Below are 25606 nucleotides of genomic sequence, written 5' to 3'. Positions count from 1 at the left end.
GGATATTGACATTGTGATGCCTTTTGCATTATTTTGGGAATATACTTTAGGGTGGAGCTTCTGTCATCGATGGGATCCATAGGCTGATTGCTGTCACCATCTAATAAAGCATTTTAAACTGGGAGTGGCATCAGCTTTGATAAAATAGATTCTCAGAATGATATATCAACTCCATTTGGACCATAAACATTTAGGATGAACAAATATACTTTAGGGTTTAAATCAAGATACATCCATCTGCAGTTATCAGCTTCTTGCTTGATAATCTCAATGTGCAAAGCTTTATGACAAAGAGCACTCCCTTTCCTATTCTTAATAGCACTGGAGTAAATGATACTATCTAGCCATTTTTTTATAGCAGATTAATGTCTTTCTCAGTTGAGTAAGTTTCCTGTAGTATAGCTATTTAGTACTTTAACCTTGACGAATGGGTAAGGACTCTGCCTTTTTATGAGGTTCTGCATACTTATGGCATTCCAGGAAACGGAGATGGAGTCTAGTCATAAGAGTCAGGAAATAAAAATATATGTAACAGATAAACATGCTTAGTGCTGAAGTCTTAAGCATAGATGGAAACAAAATGAGTGTAATTGATAGAAAGTAATACCTAAAAGGAATCCTACATGATGGAGAGGAAGGAGAAAGAAAAAAAAAACAAGGTTTGGGGCTTTGAAAAACAGTCCCCTAAAGCTAGGAGAAGAAATATGGTAAGAGGTCAAAAGGGCCCTAAACATAATACAGTGAAGAGATATAAAGACAATATTGAACATGAAAAGTGGTGAGCTGCCTAAGCTAATTGCAATCCAAGACCACAGTATTGCCAAGAGAAGGAAAAGATAATAGTGATAGAACATTGGAGAAGTAGATACAGAAAGTATATTATAAGCAAGTACACCATTTGGAAACTATTGAGGACTTTTGTCCCAACAAAATAAGGAAGAAAAAATTATGCCTCTGGATAGCAGAATCTGCTGTTAAATAGAGTGCCCACGAGAAAGGACATTAGCAAACTGGAGTATCTTGTTCAATATGACACAAAGAAGCAACTCTAAATATGTGCATCCAAATGACATAACAAACATGGAACATGAAAAGAGAAGTACAATGAAATCTGCAGCATTAACAAGAACAGAGAATGATTGGAAAAACATTTCTTTGAATAAACAAGTATGCTTCATGTTAAGTTCACGTTTTGAAAATTAAACTTTGGCAACATCTGTATCCTCTCCTTTTTAAAGGTAAATAATGGAGTTTGGAATGTAGTTATCTTCAGCCTGAAGTAGCAGGGATGTGTATAAACAAATATTGCACTCATTGGTCTAAGGTGAGGACTCGAGTACAGAAATTAATTCCTCTTTGTAGCTCTCAAACTTCTTGTTTGATATACATTTTTGACCAGAGTATTTCTTTTCATTGCTGTGCTTCCATAAGCACTTTAATTAGATCAGTGTGTTACTGAATTAGGGCTATAGTGGCTTTAGCCTTAGAAAGAAAACCATATAGGACCATTCAACCCCTTCAGGTATGCCAAAAATGTTCAAATTATTTCTTCTGTTACAGTTTTCAAAGTTTCCAGTTTGCCTTTTAAGGATGATAATCTATTTGGCTGTAGAATTCTCTTTTGTAGCAACATCGTGAGGGCCTGATTCTTTGTTTGGCTTCAGAATTGTATGCTAAGTTTCACCATTTTCCTTTGATTCTTTGTTGGGTATTATTAGTTTATATAACAAATTGCTTTAAATGTATGTCTTTCATGAAATCTTCCATGGTGAGCAAGAAAAGTGACTTGGTAGCTGCCGTGGTGTCTTTCTTTAGACTCCCATTACCACCACCTGGTATTTCTTTACGATAAGTAGTAATCAAAGTGGAAAAGGCGAGGGGTTGGGAATGACAGAGATTTAACTATTGCCACTTAAGTGTTAAGTGCCATAATGTTCTCAACAGGCACTGAATTACTCTTGGTAAGATTAGTAGAGAAAGAAGGTGTTTTCTTATTGTGACCATGAATTGATTTTCTTTTTCCCAGTAATTGAAGCCTAATAGTTAATAGTTGAACCTGACTGCCTAGGCCCGATTTACATTTAGCACCCTGGAGTCCATTTATCTGACAATCCAGTAGAACAATATAAACACATTTTAATAAGGAATATTCAGACATCACCAATGTTTGGGCATTAGTGTCTCATTAGAAAACGTCAGTCAGAAACAGATCAATATTAATGATTGTTGAAGCAAACTAACCTCCAGATGTCAAAGTGACCATAATGCGCAAAAAAATAAAATTGAATTTCATTTGACATTTTTCAGAATTGGAGTTTCCGATAAAAATTGTTTGTAGATGATTCCAGCTGACCGTCCTGGCATGACATCTGTACTCTAATTATAATTACCGCATTGAGGACTTCCTATCTCAGCAACAAGTCAGGTTCCTCCACCAAAATCTGCACCATCTACATTTATGAAAATTGAAGATTGGCAATTTACTATGTTTGACCTGTAGCCTGGAATGGTAGAAGTCAGCCTCACTGCCTGGCGCCTCTGCACATAATCAGTTTATGCTAGTCACTGGGCCAAATTTGTGACCTGGTGCCGCGCCCAGTAAAGCTGTCAGATGTACTTTTGTTTTATCTTTAGCCCTAGAAGGCCTAGCAGTGAGCACTATAAAAGGTTATTTGTGAACCCTTTTTGGCATATGTTTTGAAGGACCAACCATCTTCATTCAAATCACCTGTTGTGATGATGGTCATTAAAGGTTTGTGATGCCTCAATGGGATATAAACTTTGTTTTGGCATTTCTCATGTGTTGGCTTTTCAAGTCGATGCATAGCTGCTCACTGCGCCTTCTGACTCTGAACATAGAATTCCTCATTGTGATTACATCAGTCCGTCTCGTAAGTGGACTTCAGGAACTTTTGGTGCATCTGCATTGCTCCACCTTGTTCCCAGTTAAGTTGATGCTGAGAGGTCAAACAGCGTTCTTGGCAAAGTCTCCCTTCCACTTTGGTCAATCCATCACTGTGCCAGCATTCTTTTCTCCCCTTCATTTCCCTTAAGAAGAGGAGATGCTCGATTGGCTGAACCCTCAGAGGTTTTAAGCTTATACATTGACCATATCAAGGACTGTTGAGTGGATGATCAACTGTTTGTGGGTTCTTGAGAGCAAAGAAAGGGAAGGCTCGGTATAAGAAAAACTGTTTGGTGGGTAGTCCTCCGCATTAAGATTATTTGTTCACTGGCCAAGAAGCAGACTACGCAATGTGTAATTGCTGATTCCAGCGGGGCAAAGACTGCCACCATTTCATTGGCACTTGGAGTCCTTGACATCTGCCAGGCTTCACTGTGGGCATCAGCACACATGCCCACAAAGCACTACTGCTTTGTCAGACAGGTCCAGTTGGAAGGGCATTTCACCCACATGGTCCTGCAGGACTTTTCCATCCAGGTCTATGCCACAAACCTTTCCCCCTGGCAAAGTACTGCTTTAGAAATTATTCATATTGATGAATTTGCTGTTGAAAGTATGCATCAGAAGAACAAATAACTTACTTTTGGTAATGCTGTTTGTGGTAAATAGCCTACCTAACCTCAGATTCCTCCCCACCCTCCCTCTTCCACATACTGTGGTTTGGCCTAGTTTCAATATCTAAAAAGGTTCTAAGTTAGCATTCAGCACACTCGTATCAACAGTTGTAAATTCTCTGCGTCCGAGGACGTGGAATGGGAAAAGACATGAACTGACAGTGCAGAGGGGTGGGGCTTTTATGTGTCTCTGCTCTGTCATTTCCAAGGCAATGTGGAGTCAGTGAGCCGCAAGGCACCTGCTAGTGTCACACAGCAGCACTGCTATGGTGAAAATTTCTGCAGATCCAGCTTGACACCTGCCGCACATTCTAAGGTGAGAAATATGCAGTTGGATAGGGTATCCACCATAGTGTTTTTACCAAGCATAAGTAACTTGTTCCTACTGCTGATAGTCTTTGCAGTTCCAGAATGCCCAGCCACTTTTGCATCATGAAGCCAATTCATAGCTTGTTGTCTTAACTGATTTGAAAGTAAAAACACAGCTTTTTCATGATACAATAATCCAGCTTTTCCATACCTATTTTCTTGCTCTTTTTACCAGATTTATCTAGTAATGGACTTTCTGTATGTAATTTAACCAAAAATCAGTCTACATTATTGAGTGCAATAGAATGAGTTCACCTGTTCCTTTCTAGGACCACACCCTAAATTAATCACAAAATCATAGTGGGAGAAAACCGAAGTCCTTCTGAGTTGGCAAGGAGTGAGTGGTGCAGATTTCTGGTGTCCTGAATATATGTCTAGTATGTTTGGCTCCTACCAGATAATATCTCAATTCTTCAAAAGGTCTTGACCAGCATTTCTGGTCAGTGATAGTATCATTTAGCTTTGCTGGTGACATTTCTTAGTGAAATAAGCTACTTGGTGAATTTGGCCAATACTATACATACAAAAGAAATAGGAGATCCTGTTTTTTGCAACCAAAGGAAAAATATTTGGACATATAAGCCTCACCCACATTGTTGTGGCATGATTCATCATTGGCTAGTCTGCCCCACCATGATAGCATACCATCCTGGTAGTCTTAACCTCTAGGAGAGAGAATCAGAATAAGTAATTCTGATTGTATCAGGGGTCCACATGTAGCAATAAACATACCTTTGTTAACCCAAAGAAATATCTTAATTTGTGGGGGCACAGTGCAGCATTAAAAACAAATGAAGGATGCTATTGGGAGCTGGTCTTGAACATCCTTCTTATCTCAGCATGTTTCAGCCACTCTAAGAGCCAACAAAGAGGGTCTAGGGCCTTCATCAGGAAAACACAGGTACCCTTCAAGGCAGATATCCTTGGATTCTGATGTGATAAAGCCTCTTGATAAGAGTATGGGGGGGATACTGTGTTGAATGCTGCTGACAGGTCGAGGAAGATTAGGGCTGCCATTTCGCCCCGATCGAGGAGGGTTCCGATGCCGTCAATGGTAGCGATCAGGGCGGTTTCAGTGCCGTGGTTGGTGCGGAATCCAGATTGGGAGGGGTCCAGAAGATTGTTGATTGTTAGGTGAGTTGCTAGTTAATGTTCTTTTCAAGGACTTTGGCAGGAAAGGAGAGCAGTGTTCGCTGGGGTCGGAGGGAGGTTTCTTGAGAAGGGCTTTGACTTCTTAGTGTTTCCATACTTCGGGAAAGTGGCCATGGTTATGGATGTGTTGAAAATGTTGATGAGCTCGCTGCTGATCATCTTGCTTCTGAGGTTGAGGTGAGGGCTGGGGTCGGTGGTGCTCCTGAGTGGGAGAGTTCATGATGGCTGTGATGTTTTGTGTAGTGAGCTGGTACCAGGCAGTGAGCAGGTGCTCGGAGATAACATCAGGGTTTGTATCTGTGGGAAGAAGTCCGCCAGGGTGTCACAGAGTTCATGAGGAGGGGTGATTGTTTTCGGTGGCTGAGGGGTTGGAGAACTCTGATGTTGAAGAGCTCTTTGCTGTGGTTGGAGCTGGCTTCAATGTGGTTTTCCAGGGCACTCCTCTTCGCCTCATTCAGTAGTTGGTGTATTGATTGAGGGACAACTTTATGATGGCTCAGTGTTTGTGCTCCTTGCTGGTGCACCATTTCCTTTCCAGTTGCTAGCAGTTGTTGTGTGGTTCTCAGTTCTGTGATGTATCAACTGGCCTGTTTGGTGGGTCTCTTGAGTTGGGTGGGCTTTACGTGGGTGACTCTGTTCGCGCCATCAATGATCCAGGCAAAGGAGTTCTTGACAGTCTGTTCTAGGTTAGTTGCGGTGTCAGGGTGGGAGATGTTGAGGTTGTCGGTCCACTGGCTCTCTGATACTTTGTTCCAGCTGCAGTGTGCGGTGCTGGGAGGCTTGGTGTCAGTGCCAGGGTATCTTGTGATGGTGAAGGGAACAGTGGTGTATTCGGTCCAGGTGAGCTCGGTGACATGGCTGTACTTGACACACTTGCTGGGCGAGAAGATGGGGTAGAATGTGTGTCTTGCTTAGTGTGTAGGGTCGTTGACTAATTGGGTGAGGCTGATGTTGGTCATGCTTTCAATGAGGTTGGCAGTGTTGGCTTTGATGAAGCGTTGTCGTCGAGATGAAATATTCCTTTGCCTGGACCCAAAGAAAGTTGATGTAGTTGCATAAAATAATGTAATGTGGATGAAATGATGCTAACTTTGAGGTCATGAAGTAGGGCACTCAGGAAGACGGAAAATATATCCATGATAACGAGCTTTTAATGTAGCCTACCATTTCTAAGCACTGTAAAGAAAAGGTCTTTGGTTTACCTAATTTGATGTTACTCAGTTTACCTATTACAAAAGGGTAAAATGTTGAGGTAGCTTTAACAGGATTTGAACCTCTGACCTGCAGATCAGAGTAAATGTTAGCAATAAGCATTTTACTCTACCGGCCATATTACTGGCATATGAAAGGAAAAGGTTAAATGTGGGACCTTGTTTTGGCTTCAAGTATGCTTTCTTTGTCCAGGTCTCTGTAATTTTCCCTCAAAGTTAATAAGGAGTTTTTAATATCAGTGAGACTACACCCAATGAACAATAAGACATACTCACTCATGCCTGACTCCAGAGTATGTTGTGGGCAGGGCTGCCACAGCTCTACTCTCTAGATTAGTACGTCACAGTCCAGTTCCTGCAGAAATGTCTATTAAGTCTTAATAATACTATATGCATTTACTGACCATTTATCCACAGACCCCATTATGTACAATTTGACCACATGTGTGCTGGCTGTGTAACCCATATTCTAGTGCAAAACATACTTAGCATGATCACAACATATCTATCAAATATATTTTAAAAACACAGTAGCCCTTCCCTTCTGATCATTTGAGTTCTTTTTCACACACCTGAGACTTTACTGAAGGTTAAAGAAATAATTTTAACATGGATGTTCAACATAGTAAATTGTACCAAAGATTCCTTTTTCAAACTAATACTGCGACACACTAACACATCACTCACATATAATTAAGAGAAACATGGGTTAGTTGCCTTTTCTGACCCACACGTTACAGCCCTAAAACAAAACCTGCAATGTTTTAAGTTTACATGTAACCAGAATAATCTCTAAATTGTGAAAATTGACGGACATAAATTTCAGTCCAGCAAAAAACTGTCATGTATGAACAAACCACTCATATGCATATTTCTACGAAATTGGTTATTTCTCCACTGTTAACGGTACCAGAGGGGTACCGTAGTAAATATTCTACATAATCAGCTTAACATATAGTTTAGTTGCAAAGGTTAGTGTTCACCATTGGGTAGTGTTGTGTTTAATTGCCATTTGTAACTGTTAGAAATGGGGTCTCTAGTTGGCAATGGGTAGCACCCTGTCCAAGTAGGGACCCTCAATCTAGTCGGGGAAAGAGAGTCACAAAGCTAACCTCTGCTCACCCTTTTGGTAGCTTTTGCTCAAGGAGTCAGGCTTATCTCCAAGGCAATGTGTAAAGTATTTGTACACACACAAAGTAACACAGTGAAAACACCACAAAACTTCTCCACACCAGTTTAGAAAAATTGCCAATAATTATCTGAGTAAAACAAGACCAAAACAACAAAAATCCAGCATACAGAAGCAAAGATACACATTATCAAAGATTAAACCTTATTATACTGCTTAGAAACACAATAGCTCCAACTGGGGCTATCACGGCGTCTTGATGGAGTCACTTCCAAGTCCGATGCCATTCGCAAGTGAGTTGGGGAGGTGAGTCATCTCTGGAGTTGGTGTGGTGTTGGTTCCTTACAGCTCTACAGGGAAGGTGAGGAGTCTGTTCCTTATGGTTGCAGGGGAGGTGATGTGGTGTCGGTTCCCTATGACAAGGAGGGGGGTGGTCGATGAATCCAGCAGGTCAAGATGCGAGGCGTCTACTTTGAGGTGTTATGATCATACCACGGTGCAACAGGTTCAGGTGTCACGGATGTCAGTGGTACTCGGGATTCATGGTGTGGCTGGACTTTGGAGACACTGCGATGGCATTGGGTCTGTGTTGCAGGTCGTGGTCGTTGCACTCAGCGGGGCCAACAGCTCCGGTGCAGGCAGCAGCACGGAATCAGATAGCGGTGCTGGTTCCAAAGTCGCTCTGGAGTCCATGTGCTTTGTTTCTTCTTATTTGCACCAGAACTCACTTCCAAGGGCCCAGGAACTGAATTTGACAACACTTGGCAAGTCAGGACTCTCATTAAAGTGAGCCCAGGTGCTGGCAGGTGAAGTCTCTGATGACCCTGAGATTTCTTAACAGGAGGCAAGCTCAGTTCATGCCCATGGAGAACCTTGGAAAGCAGGCTGTACAAAGCCAAGTTACAGCCCATTCAATCCTAGGACAGAAGCTGCAGGCCAGCACAGCAAAGCAGCAGGCAGAGTGGCAGTCCATCCTACAACATCCAGCTCTTCTTCCTGGCAGAATGTCCTCAGTCTAGAAGTGTTCTTACCATGTGGTATCAGCGGTCCAGTACTTTTACCCATTTCGGTCTTTGAAGTTGGCAAACATCAAAGAGAAGTCCTTGTAGTGCACAAGACCCTACCTCTCACTGCCCTTGCCCTAGACAAACTCAAGGAGGTTGGAGACTGCTTTGTGTGAGAACAGGCACAGCCCTAATCAGGTGCAAGTGTCAGCACCCCCATCACTCCTCCTCCAGAAGATCTATCAGGAAATGCAGGGCACAACTCAGTTCCCTTTGTGTGACTCTCTAGATGGAATTCACAAACAGCCCAACTGTCATCTTGACCCAGACATGTATCCCACAGACAGGGAGAGAGACAGAATGGTTAAGCAAGAAAATGCCCACTTTCTAAAAGTAAAAAATAAATAAAAAAATGACGATGGACGAAATGCTTAACAGCGCAAACATTCATCCCCAGTCACAAATATCTGGGTTTAATCCATAGTTTCTTTGACCACCACGCCATTCCAGTTTGGACCCAGCCATATGTAAAAAATGGATTAAACCCAGATCTCTGTGCTCAGTATTACTTCCGTCATTTGTTATTTTTCCTTATCTCTTTCTACAAGTGGCATATTCAAACCTAGAATTAAAAAAACAACTTCACCAAAAGACGTATTTTCAAATTGAGTTCAGATACCCCAAACTCAATATCTCGATCTGCTCCCAATGGGAAATTACACTTAAAAGGTATTTCAAGGCAATCTCCATGCACCCTATGGGACAGACAAGTCTTGCAATAGTGAAAACCGAATTTAGTAGTATTTCATTATCAGGACATGTAAAACACACCAGTACATCTCCTACCTTTTACATACACTACAGCCTGCCCATGAGGCTACCTCGGGCGTACCTTAGGGGTGACTTATAAGTAGTAAAAGGGAAGGTTTGGGCCTGGCAAGTTGGTGCACTTGCCAGGTCGAAATGGCAGTTTAAACTACCCACACAAACTGCAGTGGCAGGTCTGAGACATATTTACAGAGGTGCTCATGTGGGTGGCACAATCAATACTGCTGACCCACTAGTAGCATTTGATGTACAGGCGCTGGGCACACATGGTGCACTATACTAGGGACTTATTAGTAAATCAAATATGCCAATCATGAATACAAAAATCACCAGTTTTAGACAGAGACCAGATGCACTTTAGCACTGGTTAGCAGTGGTAAAGTGCCCAGAGTCCTAAAGCCAACAAAACAGGTCAGAAAAAATAGGAGGAAGAAGGCAAAACGTTTGGGGATAACCCTGCAAAATGGGCTAAGTCCAACAGAAACATTGTTACCTTTGCACCCTGAAGCACCCTGGAGATGGGGCAGAGGGACTTAAATACTTCATTGTATACAGACATGTGTGCATGTGTTTTACATTGAGCACATTTGCTATATTAATGCCATATTGATTCTATCATTCTTGAGAGCAAATAATGGCCTTTGCTATTAAAATCATCTCTTAGTAGAACAAGGATGTTATGTGCATCATGTTTGATGTGTGCACACAAAACACTGTAGAGCAGTTGTTTTCAAACTTTTTAGTGCCACGCTCCACCTAGGGTTGGGGTGGAGGGGGAATCATCCAGTCCCCTCTCAGAATTTTTCACAATTATTCCATTAGGTTGGCAATGTTAAAATACGTCTAAGGCTTATTTAAACATTGCTGTTAAGTTCTGTTAACCTTTTTTTAAAAATGCAATCAATGTTTTTCTGCCTTAAACAAAGCACTGTTATCTGCATAGTGCTTCTTTTGGCCAGAGCCTGGCACCCCCCTGGAATCCCTTGAGGTACACGTAAGGGGGGGCCTGCCTCCCAGTTTGAAGAGTCCTGCTGTGGCGGTTGACCAATGGCAGTGTACAGGATGTTCTGATACCGCTCTGAATTTATTTTGATTGATTGAAGGTGAGTGGGGGTTTATTAACTGTGCCTGTTGCACGTGTTCAGGGTTTAGAATGATGCACTCTCTATGTAGAGACAACTTATATACAGGTTGAGTTCCCCACACCACAGTTCAACTTCTGTGATCATATTTAGATGCAATGCCTTTTCAGACTATTATGGTGCAAGTCATATTACTGACCATGCACCCGCTATTGTTTTGTGTTTTATGGTGGAGCCTTGCATGTTGCTTTATCCTATCTGTTCCCACTTTGGACAGTTGTCATGCTAGTATTTTATTTCATGGCATCTCTTGGGTCCATTCTCAGTGGTTTCTCAGCATTCAGCTTGATAACACTTCTCTCCTGAAAAAGGTACTTCCACCTGTAGTTTCCAACTATGAAACCTGTTTTTCCTCTTGTTTTTGTGCTTCACAGTATTTTGCCAATTGTCTTAGCTTGCTTCTCTCCTCACTCTCCACTTTCAGCCTCTTATCAGGAGGTTTTCTTTGGCTTTCAGACATAGCTTAATTCAATTTGGTTTGATGAGGGCAATTTCTGGCTACATGCAGCACTGTTTTCGTGGTCTGTTAAGCTTTCTGTTGATCTTTTGGGAGTTTCAAATAGAACATTTTTTTTTCTTAAGCAGTTCTGTTGCTGCCTCGATTATGGTCTTGCACTGAGAAAAACAAAAAGTTGATATGGTAATTGATTGAACTAATCTCAGCCATTGCTAATTACTTGGAATCGCATGCCAGCTTTTTTATTATTTATTATTGCTTTTTTGTTCACTATGCCACTCCAGATAGACACCAGTAATATGCAAATCAACTTTGCTCATGTTTCATTAGGAACAGAACTGCCAGGCAATTTCCCTCCTGATCGTAACAGTCATCCCCCAATTGCTTTTGGTTGCTTGTAATTCCCTCTGAAAGGGACCTAGTTGGTCAGCTCGTGCTGGACTGGTTGTATTGGAGCAGGACCAAAACTGGTTTGCATATAGATGATGGTCTTTCCAGAGTGGTATACTGGATGAAAAATTATGAACTGTATGTGGCCCCCATGCAGTTGTCAGTGAATGAGATTATTTCAAGCATTCATCCATCACTTCCATCCATCGCTTCATTTGTTGCCCCTAGATGCCTGAAGTATGAAGGGAATGCCCAGACTTGTGCTCGCCATGTCAAAGGACTTAAGCGTTCTATATCACTTACAGGGCTACATAAGTTGAAACTGGTCTTGGTTTTCTTGCAGTCCTTTCTTCTTCCACCCTTCTCATCCTCACCGAATGCGCTGCAGTGTCTTTAGTGTAATGGGTTGAAGTTATTGTCTCTGTGGTGCATCCTACCATCTAGTCATAGGTTAAGCTAAACCACAGTTCCCGAACGAACAACAGGATTCATTGTACATCACAAATACCCTACATATAATTTGCATCCTACGCGTTGCTCTTGTTCTTTATCTGAGAATGTATCAGGCAAAGCTAGCAGCAGTGTCAGTCTGTGTAGCGTATATTGCTGATGTCTCATGTGAATGCTAGTAGCCTTTTAGATAACACCCAATTTGGCTTTCGAGCCGAGGATAGTACTGAGACAGCCCTCATTAAGGCTACTAAGGAAATAAGATCTTCCCTCGATCAGGACAGCAGAGCAGCACTCATTCTACTTGTTCTATCAACAGCCTCTGACACAGTTGGTCATGGACTGATGATGGAGCAACTTGACAGGATTGGTGTGACGGGAGCTGCCTTGGAGACTGTTGTCCTCCTTTTTGAGCAACAGGGTGCAGTCAATCCAAATAGGTGAGTTTGCATCCAACCCTTACAGTCTCCAGTGCGGAGTCCCTCAAGGGTCCTCGCTCAGTCCAGCATTGTTTAACATCTACGTCACACCATTGGCTGAACTGATAAGATCTTTTGGGTTTTCTCTTGCATATTATGCAGATGACACCCAGATCGTGGTTTCTGTGAATTCGGATGCTGCTGCAGTTGGTTCTAACTTCTGCAACTGTATTTGGGCAATCAGTTCCTAGTTGGCAGGCAACTGCCTTAAGTTGAACTCTGCTAAGACAGAGGCCCTGCTTTTGGGCCCTAAAGCATCTTTCTGGTCCTCTGTTTGGTGGCCCTCTGATCTAGGCGCTCTTCCTGCACCTGTCAGAACTGCCAGGACTCTAGGAGTCATCATAAATGACAAACCTTCCCTTCATGACAATCAATGCAGTTATGTCTGCTGCTTACTTCATTCTGAGATTGAGCAAGAAAATGTTGCCGCACCTCCTGATCATTTGTCAAAATAACGGTTGTTACTGCCTTGGTTCTATCTAAAATTGATTATGCAGATGCACTCTACTGAAACGCTCATCAACACGTTTTGAACAAACTTCAGACATTGCGGCTGCAAGAACTCTGACCAAGATTCCAAAATAGAATTCTGCTTCTTCTGCCATTTGGGACTTGCATTGGCTCCCAGTTAGGAAGTGTAATCTTTTTAAGGCTCTTTGTATTGCCTATAAGGTGCTGGATGGTCAGGGTCCCACCTTTTGTAAGGATACATTTGTTTGGTATGTACCCACTAGACTTTTGAGATCTAGCTCTGAAAGAAAACTGATTGTCCCTAGCTTTCGGCGTTCTAGTTGGACTGGTAGAGGCTTCGTACTTAATGCGACAAAGGCTTGGAATGACCTTCCTTTTGCCTAAAACCATTGCCATTGATTATGCTTTTTATGAAGGCATTGAAAAAATGTTTTTTTGCTAGGAATTAGGCTGTTGGGACGTTCACCAGGACTCAGGCTACCAGGAGTTTACTCATGGCTGTCAGCTGGATCCAAGATGCCTTTTTTTGCATTCTAACGCTCTATAAAAATATTTAACATAACATATTTGCAAGATGACGTGTGACTGCAAGAAGCCTGCAGTTTTGCTAGGGAACTGCGGTTTAATTGTGGGTGGGGGGTTTATAAGAAGAATTGTTCCAACAGTCCCTCTGTCAAGAGGATTTGCTTATACCTTGATGATCTTCTTTGGCTTACATTAATTTTGCATGGACTTGAAGGTGCTAGTTATTACTAAATGAGACCACAGGCAAGTTGTGCGTCATCCATTTATTTGTTTTAGGGTACCCTCACCTGTGACCCTGTTCATTCTTCTGCCTTTGGGCTAGGTTTGCACTACATAAAATACCACATATAATAATATATATTTTAACCTTGAAGTCATCAAGTTATTCCAAAAATGGTACTTCTTTCTAGATCAGTCACAGTTGTGCTTTCTCTGGCTTGCTAGTGCAAGGCAAACAAATTGGACCTTTCTCCCGTGAGAGGTCATCCTCTAACTCTGTCTGTAGATTGTACTCATCAAGAGGATCAGACCCCAATCCAGTCCTCAAAAAGATATAAAAGTCTGAACCAAAAAAACTATCGGACGATTTCTTAGATAAACAGAGACCCTAAACAAGCGGTTCTTAACCTTTTGATTGGTGTGAACCCCCACGTCATCAGTACTGGAATCCGAGGACTGCAATGAAACTTTACTGGGGTCAGAGGACTGCCACTGAGTCTTTACTGGAAGCTGGGGCCCCCAGGTGTAGGAGGCTGGCTTGGCTTATAGTGGGTACCTTGTGGTACTCATACCCTGTGCCAGGTCCAGTTATCCCTTATTAGTAGAATATAGGTGTTTCTAGCAGCTTAGGGTGATAGAAGGTAGCTATGGCAAAGAAGCTTAGGCTGAACTAGGAGACATGCAAAGCTCCTACTATACCACTTATATCATATAGCACAATATCATAAGAAAACACAACACTCAAAGTTACTAAAAATAAAGGTACTTTATTTTTATGACAAAATGCCACAAGTATCTCGGTGAGTACCCTCAGTTAGAAGGTAAGTAATATACACAAGTTATATGTACACAAACCCAAAACAGGTAAGTAATAGTAAGAAAAGTAATGCAAACTGTAGAATTACAATAGGATCCAATAGGTGAACATAGGTCTAGGAGCAACACAAACCATATACTCCAAAAGTGGAATGCTGATCACGAATTGACCCCAGACCTATGGGAGCTTGTAGAGGGTCGCTGGGACTGTAAGAAAACAGTCAGGGTGTCCAAGATACCCCACCCCAAGACCCTGAAAAGTAGGAGTAAAGTACCCCTACTACCCCAATAGGGCAAAATAGTCGTGATAGGCGGATTCTGCAAGAATCACAAACACCAGCAAAGCACTGAAGACGGATTCCTGGACCTGAGGACTTGCAAGGCAAGGGGACCAAGTCCAAGAGTTGCGATAGTTTCCGTGGGGGACTGGAGCCCAGGAAACCCCGGATGAAGGTGCAAAAGGGCTGCCTCTGGGTGGAAGAAGCCGAAGATTCTGCAACAACGAAAAGGGCTAGGAACTTCTCCTTCAGATGGAAGATGTCCCATGGCGTGCTGGATGTTGCAGAAGTGTTTCCACACAGAAATACTGCAAACAAGCCTTGCTAGCTGCAAGGGTCACAGTGGAGGTTTTTGGGTGCTGCTGGGGACCAGGAAGGACCAGGATGTTGCCCCTTGGAGGAGGAGACAGAGGGGGCGCCCAGCAACTCAGAGAGCCCCCACAGAAGCAGGAAGCACCGGCAGAAGTACCAGAGCACGCATTTAGAAGATTTTGAACTGGAGCAGGTTCAGATTCACAAAGGAGGGTCCCACGATGTCGGAGTCCAACTCAGAGGGTTGAGCACTGCAGGACGGAGTGCTGGGGACCCAGGCTAGGCTGTGCACAAAGGAATCCTTGGAGAAGTGCACAGAAGCCGGAGCAGCTGCAAATCACGCAGTACACAGGTTGGCAGTCTAGCGTGGGGAGGCAAGGACTTACCTCCACCAAACTTGGACTGAAGGATCACTGGACTGTGGGAGTCACTTGGATAGAGTTCCTGTGTTCCAGGGACCACCCTCGTCAGGATGAGAGGGGACCCAGAGGACTGGTGATGCAGTCTTTTGGTGCCTGCATTAGCAGGGGGAAGATTCCGTCGTCCCATGGGAGATTTCTTCTTGGCTTCCAGTGCAGGGTGAAGGGAGGCAGCCCCCAGAGCATGCACCACCAGGAAACAGTTGAGAAAGCCGGCAGGATGAGATGCTACATTATTGCTGGTAGTCGTCTTGCTACTTTGTTGCGGTTTTGCAGGTGTCCTGGAGCAGTCAGCGGTCGATCCTTGGCAGAAGTCAAAGAGGGGAGTGCAGAGGAACTCTGGTGAGCTCTTGCATTCGTTATATGAAGAATACCCCAGAGGAAAGACCCTAAATAGCCAGAAAAGGAGGTTTGGCTACCAAGAAAGGAGGATTGGCTACCAAGAAAGGTAAGAGCCTATCTGAGGGGGTTTCTGACGTCACCTGCTGGCACTGGCCACTCAGAGCAGTCCAGTGTCCCCCCCCCCAACACCTCTGTTTCCAAGATGGCAGAGGTCTGGGACACACTGGAGGAGCTCTGGGCACCTCCCCTGAGAGGTACTGGTCAGGGGAGTGGTCACCCCCCTTTCCTTTGTCCAGTTTTGCCCCAGAGCAGGGCTGGGGGATCCCTGAACCGGTGTAGACTGGCTTATGCAGAGATGGGCACCATCTGTGCCCATCAAAGCATTTCCAGAGGCTGGGGGAGGCTACTCCTCCCCAGCCCTTCACACCTATTTCCAAAGGGAGAGGGTGTAACACCCTCTCTCAAAATAAATCCTTTGTTCTGCCTTCCTGGGCTGGGGCTGCCCAGACCGTAGGAGGGCAGAATCCTGTCTGAGGGATTGGCAGCAGCTGCAGTGGAAACCCCGGAAAGGCAGTTTGGCAGTACCCTGGTTCTGTGCTAGAGACCCGGGGGATCATGGTATTGTCCCCCCAATACCAGAATGGTATAGGGGTGACAATTCCATGATCTTAGACATATTACATGGCCATGTTCGGAGTTATCATTGTGACGCTATACATAGGTAGTGACCTTTTGTATAGTGCACGCATGTAATAGTGTCCCCGCACTCACAAAGTCCGGGGAATTTGCCCTGAACGATGTGGGGGCACCTTGGCTAGAGCCAGGGTGCCCACACACTAAGTAACTTGGCACCCAACCTTCACCAAGTGAGGTTTAGACATATAGGTGACTTGTAAGTTACTTATGTGCAGTGAAAAATGGCTGTGAAATAACGTGGACGTTATTTTACTCAGGCTGCAGTGGCAGGTCTGTGTAAGAATTGTCTGAGCTCCCTATGAGTGGCAAAAGAAATGCTGCAGCCCCTAGGGATCTCCTGGAACCCCAATACCCTGGGTACCTAAGTTCCAATGAGAATTGGTCAATTTAGTCACTAGCCTGTAGTGACCAATTTAGAAAGCATAAACAATGAGGTTCTGGTTAGCAGAGCCTCAGTGATACAGTTAGGCACCACACAGGGAACACATGCAGGGCACATACTATAAGCACTGGGGTCCTGCCTAGCAGGATCCCAGTGACACAAGGGGTAAAACACCATACATACAGTGAAAAATGGGGGTAACATGCCAGGCAAGATGGTACTTTCCTACACCAGGCCAATGTAATTTTGACAATTTCAACCTCAAAACAATATGTACAAATTCAAAAGAAAGCATTCATCAAACAAATGCCCAAGTGAATAAATATTTTATTTTGTTTGCAAAAAAATGAAATTTTAATGAGAAGGTTGGAGCTTTACCAAATTAAGGTTCTAGTGATAAATACTAAATTAAGTTTCTGTACTTTAGCTGCTCCCAGCAATCAGTCTGAGGATGCCAAATTAATTTTAGCCTCTAATTTTGAATGCCTTTACATTTACATAATGTTATAAAAAATTTAATTTTACGTTTTGTTTCTTTATTTGTATATACTTTATAAATCTGTTCTTAAACATTCTAAGCAGTCTGAACCTCCCTTTAATAGCTGTTGCAACCCCCAAGTTAAGGGGGACTGCTCTTAACAGTTCCCAGTAATTCTGTTGGAAGAAGTAGAGGATTGGGTGGAAGAAATAGAGGATTGGGTGGAAAAGGCCAATCTACTACCTGGTTTCCAGGCAGGATTAAGAAAAGGGTATGAAACCACCATCATCATGGCCCTGCTAAACACTTCAACACAGTGCAGTCCCAGTCACTCTAACCATGCTGTAAGCTTGTTTTTTAGCCTTCACTTCAGCATTTCATATGGTAGATCGTGAGTTGTAAAAAAAAAAAAAAAAAAAAAAAAAAAACAGAGCAGTTCAGCCACTCATGTAAGGAGCATTCAACATCTATACGTTGATCACATTGGTATGCTTTAAAGTGGCAGCGACACTGCGAGGGTGAAAATAAAAATAAGTAATCATGACCTAAACAAGATATGAGTGCTGACCCCTTTCCTGTTAAATTTTACACAGCAGATACGGAGACATCCACAATTTCTATAGGAAATGCTTTGCACAAGGTGGGCACCCAACACATCCCCTTGCTTCAGTATGTAGGTGATATTGTAACCATAGATGTTACATCACTGGACCAGCCATGGTCCCTTGACACTCTGAATGAGCAATAGATTAGTAAAACTCTAGTGGTTATTAAGCAAACAAATATGATAGTTGATGGCGGGGACAAACGCACATTTACCTGGAATATGGGAACCAAAAATATTTATTGCATAAATTTCGATCTTTATCAAGGTTTTTACAAGGTATGCAGGCACGTCCTATGATTTCTTCCATCATGCATTTTTACAGCCAAACAAATCCCAACAGTTTCATATGGTGCCGTTAATTTAAATAAATTAAGCCAAAAGCCAGAAAAGTTAATGAGCAAAGCTCTCTGATGCATATTTATTTTAAGAACTCCTGCCCTCCAGCTCAAATTTGACTGGAATTCAGCTTCATCAATATAACTTACATCATTGATGAGCAATCTTTGAACTGTTACTACTGAAGACGTGCAGAAAATGCTGTTGTGGAAAGGGCTAACCCCAAAAAAAACCCTGGCGACTCTTCCAGCTGTTCATCAAACCTTGATAGAACTTTAGCCAGATCTGACCTCATGGAGAACTTTAATAGCGTACTGATGTCGTACTATTTTAAATACAGGGTGAAAAATGAGACAACCTGGCCAGATTTAGCCAGTACAAAAGGACCCAATATACATTAGAGACATAAGCAACGTTAAAGTCCCAACATAATGTGCAGGCTCATCTAAAAATAATTAAAGGTACATGACTCTTTGCTTTTAAATTCTCCCCATTTCAGATATAATGGCACATTGGCAAAACTGTGCAAAGCACAAAAGCTGCTGTTTGGTATCACTCACCTAACCTGAATCTATCCTTGATTATTAACAGATGAAGAAAATGTATTGAAACCCATATTTAGGAGAGTGCGGAACAACACAATAAAAAGCCATGTATTAGTTCATCAAAGGGACAGACGGCTACTTATGAATTGCTTACCAAACTTCATTGACAAAACTGTTCAAGTCTTAGAAAATGCTGCTTCTCTTTCTCACACAACTTCCTGTGCAGCCCTTAAAAGAGGAGAGGTCTGATGGGTTGAGACAGCCCCGCTATGTTTCGCATGGTGCACTCCTATAATTTATTTTGTTTATATACCTTGTTCTGTATTTTGCCCAATTGAATGTTCTATGATTCTCTGAAGTTCTATATTTCAGCAAGGTACCCAAAGCAACCTTCTAACTGTGACATATTTCCACTGTTGTTAACTAGCCTATAGGGTGATCAACATTGTATGCATAAGGAGTTTTAGTGATTATGGAGTTATATCTCAGATAAAAAAAATATTCTAATCCATTTACTTTTTGCATTGTGAGATTTATTAGGCTCTCTTTTGTATATTTCTGATTGACTACTATGATGATTTTAAATGATCTACAATGGATTAAACAGAATTGCAGTTACTGGGTTGTAAGGTCTGCTTCACTGGTGAAGTTTCCTTCAAGGGTCATGTTGCTCATATTCTTGAGATCCGTGTGCCAAATTTGATAGTCAGGGTCGTGTGTATATTAATGCTCTCCGTGACCGTAATCTCACAGAAGCTCAGTGTTTATGTAGTCAGATGTTATATCAAAGCATCTGTGTACTTATCCCCTCTGATTGCATGAGCCAGACATTCTCGTTTGCTTCCTGATTTAGAGCACAAAGTTATCCCTGTCTTTGAGTGAGTGCTTTGCTTAGAGCACAGGCACAGAGAGGTGCAGAAAAAGGCGTGTCAGGCAGAATCATGCCTTGGGTTCCTTCTTCCCTTTAATTTTTTTTTATGACTCAGAGCATTGCACCATACAACTTGCTTTAAAAAGTTACCTGTGTAACATTGTCCAAGAGAAAATAAAAAGATACATAGTATATTAAACACGCTCTAACATATGTGAGAAGTATGTATATGAGGATTAAGCCTTGTTCGGAAGCATGGTCTCCACATGCTATTAAATGCAGAAATATCTGCACACGTTAATACAACCCAAATTGAAACCTTCCAAAATTGGAACTGATTCAAAGGGAAAGGAGGAAACGACCCTATTGTATTCTTTCAGTTTCTGTTAAGATCACCCATGCACAATGGATTATCAAGCTGTTTAGTGATGTGCCTCCACGTGTGTAACTTATTTGTAGTATTTACTTTAGTTACACAAGCCAGAGCATGTAGAATGTTGGCTCCAGCCAGATGCTAATGATTATTTAGAATCTCATAGCGAGCAAACGACATTGGAGATCTAGTGTTGAGCCAGGTTGTGTCGGAGTGCTCGGAGGTTACTTACATAACTTCTATTGAAAAAATAAATTGCATTCAAGTAAATAAGTATTTCCTTTACTTACTTTATTATTGCCGAGACTCCTAGCCTCAAATTTCTGCACCTCATCAATTAAAGACGCAAGTCCTCTCACCATGTAGTGTCTTCAGTTTTGATGACAACCAGCCCCAGGTCCAAATTCCCATATTCTCCAAAGTTATATTCAAGCCTGTGGGTTCCTCCTATACTCCAGGAATTGAAAGCTCATGTCTAGGAAGAGCAACATCCTCTTACCACCCTAAGATCCTTTATACCCTGGAATCAAAAGCTAGCGAAAGCATTCTTTAGAGTAGATACATTGAGCTGAAGTATTGTGTTGAATTCATTAGCACCTCATTGAAACCCTTAACAGCTTTCTTGATTAGCAATAACTTTTTAATCCCATTTTCCATGTTATTATTGTCAGTCATTCCCATATTAGTCAAACGGATCTCCATTTTACAGTTTCCTATTCTGCCTTGTGCAAAGTAAAAGCCTTCAATCTATTTTCAGTTTTGCCTTCCTCCCTGTGGCAGCTTTCCAGAGCAGCCATAAAGGCTTTTTCAACTTTCTGCAGGCCTGCTGTAGCCCCTCCAGCTCTGAGCAGAATCCACCAGTACATTCGTAGAAATCCCACTTTACTGCTTGTTGTTTAGACTTCCTTTCAACGTGTCAGTAGTATCTGCAGTTCTGCATGATGAGACTGAAGACTGTGATGGTAACCCCAGAAAGGAAAAGGATACTCCTGTCATTCAGTCCATTACAGTCCCACCCTTAATCCATTGGTTTTTAAGTGTCTAAAGAAAGAAACTGAACGCCTGTGACTGCGAGAAAATGTGATACTGGCTAAAGGTGTCAAAAATAGCAGGGACCATTAGGCAGCTGTGTTCATTTGCCAGCAGTGCACTCATAACCCTTCAAACCTTACACTCACTGACCTTGTTCTCTGCATTTAGCGTTTACCAGCTCATGCAAGGCCTGCTGTCGATCACACAGTCTTGTAGTTTACACGTACCAATCCTGTGCCCTCTGCCTGCTTTTTCTTAAGCCACCACTTCAGCTGAAGTTCCCTGCATATCCTAGAGTCAGTGGCAGCATATAACATGCACACACATATATACACTTACCTGTCTGCATGCACACTCACTCACACCCATACATTCACATCCTTACTCTGCCCTGTAATTGTATTTACTTCAGGACAGGGGACTAGGTTCCAGAGTCCTGTTATGTCTGCCAGTAATATTTTTCTCATGTTGCTTGCAGCCAGTCAGAGCGCTCCCTCAGGCGGTAGTCTGACTTCCCTGGGAGAGAATTGACCAAAGGGAAATAAAGCTCCCTTAGCAAGTCAGATAGCTCTATTTTTAAATTGGCACTACTGCTAGAGTCTCTCGAGCCTTTTGCGGACCCAAATGTCCAGATATACAAATATGTTTTACCTTTAATTTCTAAAATACTCCCGAACTGATTTACACCAAATCACAAAAAACACAATCTGTGGACAAAGATGTGCCTTCCATTCACAAAGTAGTCAAAAAGTAGCTCCTCTTTGCAAAGTTTCCTGGAGAGTCGTCAAATAGGGCCAAAGTTATTAGAAACACAAAAAAAACTTTTTCCTATGGAACACATGACCTAACATTAACTACCCAGTGGCGACCATCACTGGGTAATTTGTCTGAATATAAAGATGTATGTTTTTTGTAGTTGTCTAGACGTAAAGCAGTATACAGTGGTGATTAGTTTCAAACATCATATAATGTTCTTGAAAAAAAAAATCTGACCTCCAGTTTTTAATCATCAGCGTATTTGTTTTCTGGATTCCACAGTAACAAACCCTACTTTATTTCGTAGTAGATTAATGCTTGTTTTTTTTTTTTTTTTTTTTTTTTTACAGCGGACTTGCAAGAAAAGTTGACTGACTTCCTGCCAAAATTGCTCGATTGTTCTACAGAAATTAAAGGTTTCAGTGATCCGCCAAAGCTACCTTCCTATTCGACATATGACCTATGTGACCGATTTTCTCGTATCATGCTATCACTCAGTCGAACTCCGGCCGATGGAAGATGAACTGCACCAGCCTAAACACATTGTATACTTTTTTTAGTTCTTAACCCTTGCCTTCTTGTCAATGGGTTTGCTTGTTGCTGCTATAGTTTTTAACTTTTTTTTAATTTTCATAAATGCCAGGGACAAAATTACTGTACAGACTTTAAGCCAGATCCGCAACCATAGAGCTGAGTTTCGCATGGCGCTCAGATTCGTTTTATTCAGAACAATACAAATGTTTCATGGCAAACTGTATTTTGCCAATTTTCTGTTAGTGTTACCTTGCTTTTATCAAACATTTTTATTGCCAGCCTTTTATTCAGTCTGTGTGACTGCAACCATATTAGTTGTCCAGTGCCATGTATGTACATGGTGCTTGGTTGCTTGTAAATGACACAAAAGAATAAAGTTTTATTTATGGCTAGTTCTCTTTACAATGTATTTTCATTATTGCTTATATTATATGATACATTTAGTAATCTGTGTACTTCTAAGATGCAGTTTCTATGTGCTGTTGCTGGAGTGCAGGGATATCTGTTTAATATTGGTTTACGAGGCAAGACCAACTCATCCGGGTAGAGACCCCTGCACCAAAGACCGATAGACCCGTGTCGTAGATAAGATTAATCAGGAGCTGCATATCAGTCAATTTATCATCACAGTTCAAGTATTATTTTCAATCAAAGAAGAGAGTTGGTGTGAGTTCAAAAGCTTTATCAGAAGTTAACTGCTCATTCTTTATTGAACTCCGCATAAAATGTCATCAATATGGGTCAGTAAGTAATAAATCATGATAATCAGCACAAAATAAATGCATTAAGCGTGCTCCATAAAGGAAAAGTCACTAATCTAAGCTTAAGAATGTTTTGGGGGAGGAGGTAGAAAAGAGGTGTCAGTCAGACCCTATCAATCAAAGTGGAACTTTCCATAAAAGTGACGTTCAATAAACTCAGAGTCTCAAAGCAGCATAGTTTTGGGCAGGAAAGTGAAACAAGGGCAATTAGGGTCTCTGGCCAAGAGGGTATGAGAAAGTGTCTCAGCAAGAGTCCTACAGGAAAGTCTTTCAAGGATGGTCTGAACCTACTCTAGGAACATGCACTAATATAGAAACAATGCTTCTTAACCTTTGCAAAATGTTTCGTCTTCTTCACGTCAGCCAACAGTGTGTTCATGGGAACAGGAACATCATGTCGTCTCACAGGAAATACAATAGCACATTAAGGAAAACATCAGTTCAGAGGCTTTTACCTCATTCTATTAAATAACAAGCTTCCCATTGATTGACTATGCCCTTGTGCATTTTGAAACATTTAATGGAATTAAGCTAAAGCATTTCATACATTATTATATTCTTACAAAAATATGCCTATGGGAAGGTTAAACCAACTTCTTTTGCATCAAGGCATCATTTTCTCAGCATATTAGCTTACCTGAGAATTTACAATAGAAATTTCCCCATGCGTCATTCTGGATCTGGAGATTTTTCTCAAGCAGTACCCCTGTGTGCTTTTAAGTGGCATTGATCAGCTCTGCATCCGTCGTTGGCATAATCTGTGCCAGATATGCCGTTGCGGGTCCTATGTAGGCGCCACCATGGCGTGCTGACGTCTGTTTTTATTTCAGCTCCAGGCAGTGCTGATTCGATGAAAAAGCTACCCCTCAGTCATTTTTTTGACTGGTTCTTTTTCGACTTTTGTCAAAGTTTTTTCATTTCTTTAACTCCTGATGTGTCGAGGGATGTCTTTGAGGAAGACGGGCCTCAAGCCCTGCGGTTCCTGTCATCAGGCGATGTCGGCGACGCATCCGCACCTCGTGTGCCTTTGGTGCCTGGAGCAGGACCACATCCCAAAGTCGTGCTCAGTGTGTCAGGCCATGCATCCGAAGGCTTTTGAGGAGTAGTCCCTAAAGCTGATGGCTGCCTGACTCTCAACCCCATGCACATCAAGGTCCCGGTTGAGAGGAAGGTCCCAGGAGTGGTTGCGGTGTCTTCCAACGTCATCGTCCCACTCCAAGTCTTCAGGATGCTTGGGTGAGTCGAGGCATAAGAAGAAGAAATGTTCTTTGACTTCATCTCGTCTGACGATACGAGGGAGCATTGTCGCTCTAGGCTATCATCTGCTGAGCCTGCGTTGGGGTCGACTCCTTGTGTTCCTGAGTTTACAGGAGCCAGAGTGACCCCTGCCCAACTTATTGATTTGATTGGATTTAAAAAACATGAGACCAAATCACAGCATCTGGAGAAGGTGGATCAGGCTGCCAAGAAGACCATAATACAGTTCATTACAGTAGTCTGAACAAGAATTAATAGCCTCTCCCATCTCGCAAGCCCAGGCAGAAATGTAGAGAAGAGCAGTAGGAGGGGCCTTAAATTAATCAGTTGAAAACACCAGTTGCTGTCCACTGCACTGATCTGATTTTTCACAGCCACCTGTAAGGCCAGGAGGTTCCTGCACTGCCAGTCTTTGAAAGAGAGGATCAAGTTGAAGATATAACTGGCTTTCAAGTGCCTTCTCTATTTAGCGCTAGGATACCTCCTAGAACATATTGGTTTTATCACCCATCAAATGACTGAGAAACGCCACTCTCCATCTCCAAGAGCGAGCCTGAAATAAACTAGTTGCAAAAGGCGTCAAAGCTTTTTCTTATCTGAGCTGCACTTTCTGGGACTCACTTCTGATTAGCCTGTGAAAAGCCAGCTTGATGACAACCTCCGGTATATCATTAAAGTCGCACCTGTTAAGAGACCTTTTTTTTTTTTTTTTTTAGCAGTTCCTACTAAGACCTGCTCCAAGTGACCTGTTAGTAGTGCATTTTAAATGTTTTCCACGAGCCAGAATTGGCACTAGTTGCAGGACAGTTTTGTGTTTCTATAGCATTCTTTTAAAAAGGTACATAAAAATGTTTGGTTTAATCTTAGATTTTGCAATCATTTTGTGCAGCCTTTTGACGCCATGAGGTTGCATATAGTGATCCCAGATTCTTGGAATCACTACATGTTGAGAGGCCGGGTGTGGTTGTTCCAGCTTTTTAGAGACCATCATGAAGAACTGCAATCATTTTTAATGATATATACACCCCCCAGAAGGGCCCACAAACCCCTGCATTAGGCATGGATGACCTGTCTATTAAAATAGACCATGTCATGAGTATTGATGAACAATCTATTTGAGACACTGATTTGGATTTGCCAGTTGGTAAATAAGCTACCAGTAAGGTTTGAAGAAAATTGGTGAGCTTCATTGATTAATCTTATTAGTTTTCACCAGTGCTTTAAACAGAAATATAAAAGTGCCGGTACTCGCTGTTCAGAGTACCCGTTTGCTCCTGAGAAGGGCCGGTGTTCTCCTATTAAAGGTATTGCAACATTGCTGGAAAAAATGGAGGCACTCTCTTTCACATTAAAGAAGTGCAGGTACTGAGTACCGGACAGTACCTGCCCATTTAAAGCACTGGTTT

General features: G+C 42.2%; 1 protein-coding gene across 5 annotated transcripts in view; it reads left to right on the top strand.

Annotated features, from left to right (window-relative positions):
• USP25 (ubiquitin specific peptidase 25) overlaps positions 1-22574 on the top strand; it is a 465144-nt gene extending 442570 nt beyond the window's left edge. For 4 of the 5 annotated variants that reach the window (XM_069204108.1, XM_069204107.1, XM_069204111.1 and 1 more), the window contains one exon: positions 21999-22574. In XM_069204108.1, coding sequence (XP_069060209.1) covers positions 21999-22171 — 173 coding nt within the window. In that variant the 3' untranslated portion in view covers positions 22172-22574. The remainder of the gene's footprint in view (positions 1-21998) is intronic. The other variant, XM_069204112.1, reaches the window with a different exon arrangement.
• The last annotated feature ends 3032 nt before the right edge of the window (positions 22575-25606 follow it).

This window comes from Pleurodeles waltl, chromosome 8 (genome assembly GCF_031143425.1).
Source record: "Pleurodeles waltl isolate 20211129_DDA chromosome 8, aPleWal1.hap1.20221129, whole genome shotgun sequence".
Classification (NCBI taxonomy): domain Eukaryota; kingdom Metazoa; phylum Chordata; class Amphibia; order Caudata; family Salamandridae; genus Pleurodeles; species Pleurodeles waltl.
Note: the sequence above shows the minus strand (reverse complement) of the source record. Positions and strands in the feature narration are given on the sequence as shown.